This window comes from Hypomesus transpacificus, chromosome 23, assembly GCF_021917145.1.
Source record: "Hypomesus transpacificus isolate Combined female chromosome 23, fHypTra1, whole genome shotgun sequence".
Classification (NCBI taxonomy): Eukaryota; Metazoa; Chordata; class Actinopteri; order Osmeriformes; family Osmeridae; genus Hypomesus; species Hypomesus transpacificus.
Window position 1 is genome coordinate 107,509 of NC_061082.1, and position 6,051 is coordinate 113,559.

Consider the following 6,051-nt stretch of genomic DNA (forward strand, 5'->3'; position numbering starts at 1 on the left):
CCAGTGGTCTTCAATAAGCACCAACTGCAAACTAACAGCTTTACAATTAGAGCACTTTATTTATGAACAGAAACTGCATGTTACAAAAGGCAGACAATTTGCTTCCCACACATTCAGATCAAACTGCACACTCGCAGCGTTGTCATTGACTACAGCTTGGACTTCTGCATCATGGACATCATCTTCTCCATCTTGATGGCCATGGTCATGTCTCCCTTGATCCTCAGCTTGCCAGACATGAAGGCCATGGTGGGCTTTAGTTTGCCTGAGAGCCCAACAAGAGTGCAAATGTTACACACGTGAAAGTAAAAGTGAACTAGCAGTGCTGCATCAGTGTTCAACTGTGCTCAATGAGTGTTATATTATGTTTCAGTGACGATACACGACTGGAAGGTCTGCAATGATGGGCTTGGGCTGTTTAGTCTCAGTAAAAGCTATGTTTTTGATGTGACAACTTTCCAAAATAACTTTTAGCTAGTTCTCAAATCTGCTCACCTGCAAACATCTTGCTGAAGTCAGCACTGTCCATGCTCATAACCACATCGGCCTTGACTGGGGGTTCTCCTTGACCGGCGCTGCCTGCATCGTTCTTCAGGTCAATATACCACACACCTGGGTGCTCCCCTGAAACACACACACACAGAACATCAACCAAAGTGAGGTCTAAGTTGGGTGAGGGGTTTGGCTGCTCCCTACATGATCATGGGCACTGAAGAAGTCTCTTGAACCAAGTGTGTCTAGCAGAGTCTCACCTGACAAGTCGAACTTGTAGACCCCTTGCGTGGTTTTGACCACATCTGGGTTAAGCACCCCCTTGATGACCTTGAAGGTGTCCTCTATGGGCCCTCCAGACGCCGGGGCCGGCTCACTGCTGCTCTTCCCACCTTTGAACACGGGGGTGGCACCTGTCGCCATGGGAACAGGAGAACAGGCTTATGAGAGGATACAATACGTGAACTTCCTGACAGTGACAAGGATGAGGATCGCATCATTACCCCATAAAAAGTCATTGTGGTCCAGGGGTTCTAGACCTGAGATTCTAGGAATGAGGTTCTAGATCTGAAATTCTAGGTGTGAAGTGACTAGGTTGTACACTTTGCACTCTTTGGGTTGTAGATCTGGCAGTGTTTGTGCTCACCATGCTGCTCCATGTGTTTGACCAGGTCCTCCGGCTCCTCGTCCAGGAAGAAGTCTGGCAGTAGAGGATGACCTGGGGACAGAACAGCCCCGTCAGACTGGGTCTTAACAAGATCCTGAACATCTCACTCAAGGTGGAACACCAGAACCCACCTGGGGCCACTGCGTAGTTGTCAAAGTCAGTAATGCCCTCAGTCTTCAGAATGTCCTCGTCGATGGCAAAGTTTCCAGTGAAGCTGGTGGGCTTACAGAACATGGAGTAGGCTGCGTCTGACATGATTTCCACCTTCCGGCACTGTTGACCTATCCCGGAGCCCCCTAGCATGTCCATAGCTGCAGTCTGGATGGCTGGAGCACAAAAGGGTAGCAGTCAGGGTCAGCCAGATAGCTTACATGACAACACAACACAGGACACCATCCAACACCATGCTAGCATGCTACCTAATACAACTTGGCAGAAAAGAAAACAAATCCTATCCTTGTATGACGATCGAGAGCAACCATTTCATCCTTCAATTACTCCAGTCCTGTGCATTGATCTCTAGGAGCAGGTCAGCATTCACTGTTCACCTCACCTGTCTTGGGCCATAAGGCGTTGACTGCGATGGATCCCCTGAATTCCTCGGCCATGCCAAGCACACACATGGACATCCCGTACTTGGCCATAGTGTACGCTGGCAAAGAAGGAGCAGCATGTTAATGATGACAGATACAGCAGTTCTTTTTGTATCTCATACATAATACAAGACTGACCAGCAAGAGAAGAGAGCGTGCTATGTAGGAGACCCCTAAATGACTTACAGGATTGGGTTTCTAGGTAGAAGAACCCTTGGTGACCCACAGGAAGGGGGTGCTTGGTAGAACTCATAATGACCCACTTGGAGGAGTGTTAGGTAGGGGACTCTTACTGACCTACAGGAGGTTCAAGGTAGGAGAACAGGGCTGACCTGTGTGGTTCTTGAACCAGATAGGGTTGAGGTTGAGAGGTGGGCTGAGGTTCAGGATGTGAGGATTTTTACTCTTCAGGAGGTGGGGGATGCACAGCTTTGACCTGGCGGAACACAAGGGTCACAGTCACTTTCATTTATGTCTTTAAATGATTCATATTTGTGTGGAAAGCAGTACATGGGTTGGCACCACTTTGTTTTTGACCTTCGAAGCCTCCACAACACATCAAGGACTCTTAGATTCTCAGACTGGATGCTTATACACCATGCTCTACATTAAAGCATATGGGTGATGTTGCATTCCCTGTCACTGCCCAAATGTCTGTGAAATAGCCCTTCATGCATCCCGTCTATTCCTAGCCTCAACAAGACTCAGACAAACCCGTGCTGCAGACATTACAAAGAAAACAAACGCAGCTACGAGCTAAGCGCTAACCAAGTCTTCCAGCACATATTTGACAACTATTAAAGGGTCTTAGTGTTATCCTAATTGAACTCACATTGTCACTGAAAAGACAGTGTGTTTGAGATATACTATATCTAGTATACACGCCATGTTCCCTCGTACAGGAACAGTATACTCACGTGAGGTAGGTGCCCCTGAGGTTGATTCCCAGCATGAGGTCTACCTTCTTCATGGGTGTCTCCAGAGTCCCAGTCAAGTTGATGGCACTGGCATTATTTACTAAGATATCAATACCTGCAGAATGGAGAAATCACCAGTGTTACACAGTTATTACACAGTGCATAAATCGTAAGTGTACAATAAATACGCCTAAGACCAGTAATCCATGAGCTGTGGCTAACTCGGAGGCCTGCAGAAGGGGCGCTGCCATGTGAGATTACGGCCTACTTAAGAGGACCGTTGCCCTCACCTCCAAACTTTTGCACCGCCTGCTCCACAGCTGCACCAATCTGCTTCTCATCTCTGACGTCCACGATGCAGGGGAGGGCCTTGCCCCCTGCTGCTTCGACTGGAGCACACAGACAGGGATTGGAGTCTCAAACACAACACTAGATACATGTTACATACATATCCCCAAGGGGCACATACAACTGAAGCCCCAAACACACACACAATCTCTGTCCTTCGCATAATCACGTGCAAACACACAACTCACTTTCCTCTGCTGCTGTGTAGATGGTGCCAGGTAGTGTGGGGTGGGCTTGTGCAGTCTTGGCAGCGATGACAATGTTGGCACCATCCTTGGCAGCCTTCAGGGCAATGGCCTTGCCGATGCCACGGCTGGCCCCAGTGATGAAGAGGGTGCATCCTGCTAGTTTACTACAACACCAACACACACAGGTGATGCTACTGTCTGCAAAATATTCTTCTCATATCGAAACAGACTAAAATAGGCCCCACTTCATTAAACTTGTAATAAAGTATTATTATCATTAATATTTTATATTAATACATGACAATCGATGAAACCCCCAAGGGTTAGCAGAAGAGGGCTTGCTAACCAAGGGCATAGGGTGACAGCTGCCCTGCGCCAACTTGGAATATTGTTCAACCAACTTTTCCAAAGGTCGTGATGATTCCAGTTACGTAGCTAGCATTAGTAACGAATTCAAGGTAGATAACTTTAGAGTAACAGTGTGTGAGTGGCATGTTATTGTCTGACGCTATCATGTACTGTTTAAAAAACTTTGTAATAATCAATTGCAGTTCAAATTGATGTTAAATGTTTCTCTAAATCTTTAGATAGATATGTCATGTGCTAACTAACAAATTCAACTCACCCTGTGTTTTGCAGCATTATTGAGTCGCAAGATCTCTGCAAAGGTTTCACTGCTAAGTTGGCGTTCTAATCAGAGCGAGGACGACCAGCTACTAACACTTCTTGCGTTAAAGAGATCAAAGTTGACAGGTTTACCAGAATATACTTGCAGGTAGAACAATAGCGTCGCAACACTGTTACCAACTAATTACCAACGCTAGCTTCCACTGTGTGAATGATATAGTCTATGGCCTTTCACCCAGTTCAAGATTGTATTAGGAGGACAGCGATCAGGAAGACCGACTAGATCCACTTCCGTTTTGGAATACGACACCCAAGATTCACGAGTATAAGATCAACAATCAACACATAGTCACTGTACTGGACATATAATAGTTTTATTATTAGTCATATCAAACCACGTCACTGTGAAGATTAACAATAGACTATAATGTAACATCCTCTGTTAGAACATGGAATCGTCTTGTACTTGTCACGAATATCACGAATATGTAACATAACTAGACAAGTCTTTCTACAATATATTACACTGCTGCCACCTGCTGGAGCTAAACATTTCGGTACTCTAATACGTATTTCGATATTTAACCAAATACAATACACATTTTACAAGGCTGAAACTTGTGTAGGATAAACATTATGACACATTTAACTCAAAATAGGAGAGCTTCACAAAACTACAATTATTAACTCGTTCAACAATAAAGTACTTGTTAATCAAAGAACAAACAAAGAACTTTCTTCTGAAACTATTCAGTCTATTACAGATAAATGAAGACTATTCCATGTGAGAAATTGCCAAGAAACTGAAGATCTCATTCTACGCTGTGTACTATTCCATTCACAAAACAGAGCAAACTGGCTCTAACCAGAATAGAAGGAGAAATGGGAGGCCCGGTGCACAACTGAGCGAGAGGATAAATACAACTCGGTGTCTACTTTGAGAAACTGACACCTCACAGGTCCTTCACACGCAACTTCAGTAAACAGTACCTGCAATATACCAGTCTCAACGTCAAAGGAGAAGAGCCTTTGAGATGCTGACCTTCTATGCAGAGTTTCAAAGACAAAGCTCTCTCAGACTGGCCAGTAAAGAGAAAAGATTAAGATGGATACAAGAACACAGACACTGGATAGAGGAAGACTGGAATAAAGTTATAAGGACAGACAAACCCAAGTGTGAGGGGCTCGGTTCACAAAGAAGAACATTTGTGAAAAACAGCCTAAATGAGAGGATGCTGGAGGAGTGCATGAGTGATGGGTGCTTTGGGGGTGGTAAAGTAGGAGATTTTTGCAGGGTAAAAATGATCTTGAAGAAACAAGGCAATCACTCCATTTTGCTACCCCATGCCATACTCGGTGGTTGGTGCTTGATTGGAGCCAAATTCCCCTAACAAAATGACAATGACTCAAAGCACAGCTCTTAACTAGGAAAGAACTATATAAGTAAAGAACTCTCAGCTGATATTATGTCTATGATGGAGTGGCCAGCACAGTCACTGGATGTCAACAATTTTGAGTTGTTGTGAGAGCAGCTTGACCATATGGTACAGTAAAAGGGTTATACAAGTACAATCTGATTTGAAGGAAGAAAGCAGGCACAATTCGAACATTAGTGAAGGTTGAACCAATCCTGACCAGCAACACACAAACTGCTAAAGCTACATTCCTTACCATAGGGCCTACTAGGTAGCATTCCTCATCTGTGGAACTCTTTGACAGGTCTAACAGAGTTCCAACTGGAAAAACTAGTGGGCAATTTTTTATTTTTTTAGCTGGCTGGCTATTTTTTTATGACACATAAACACTGGTTTAAGATGAAACCCCTTAAAAGGAGAAAAAGATGCTACCATTCCCCCAGCAACAGTGTTGTGCTCACACATCCAGTCTTGTCTATGGATGCCACCTTAACACCAACATCCTTCTTGGCTCTCTAAGTGACGTGAGAAAACACCAGTGCCAAGGAGGCGTTGCTGTGTCGTGTGTGTACAGGACTGCAGCCAGTCTGGTAAGACTGGTGTGACAAGCTTACACATGCACTGGTTCTGTGGTAAACTTTAGACTGTGAGCACTGACAGCAAACTCAGTACTGCTGTAACACTATGAATAGCACAGCACATCATATCACAGTAGAGAAGAATTAAGTTTCAAATAAATATCTCTGCTTCATCTCTTCCCAATCCCCAATGGGAGATACATAACTTGTTATAGTCTAGGGCTGT

At 44.6% G+C, this 6,051-nt stretch overlaps 1 protein-coding gene across 1 annotated transcript; it reads right to left on the reverse strand.

The window, feature by feature from the left end:
- Positions 1 to 39: 39 nt before the first annotated feature.
- hsdl2 (hydroxysteroid dehydrogenase like 2) lies at positions 40 to 4,114 on the reverse strand. The gene is made up of 11 exons (XM_047046654.1): positions 3,831 to 4,114; positions 3,206 to 3,369; positions 2,960 to 3,058; positions 2,670 to 2,784; positions 2,085 to 2,188; positions 1,713 to 1,811; positions 1,291 to 1,485; positions 1,139 to 1,210; positions 753 to 905; positions 496 to 624; positions 40 to 265 (listed from the first exon to the last, which is right to left on the reverse strand). The coding sequence occupies exons 1-11, from the start codon at positions 3,845 to 3,847 to the stop codon at positions 150 to 152; spliced, it is 1,263 nt and encodes a 420-aa protein (XP_046902610.1). The 5' UTR covers positions 3,848 to 4,114; the 3' UTR covers positions 40 to 149.
- Positions 4,115 to 6,051: the final 1,937 nt, after the last annotated feature.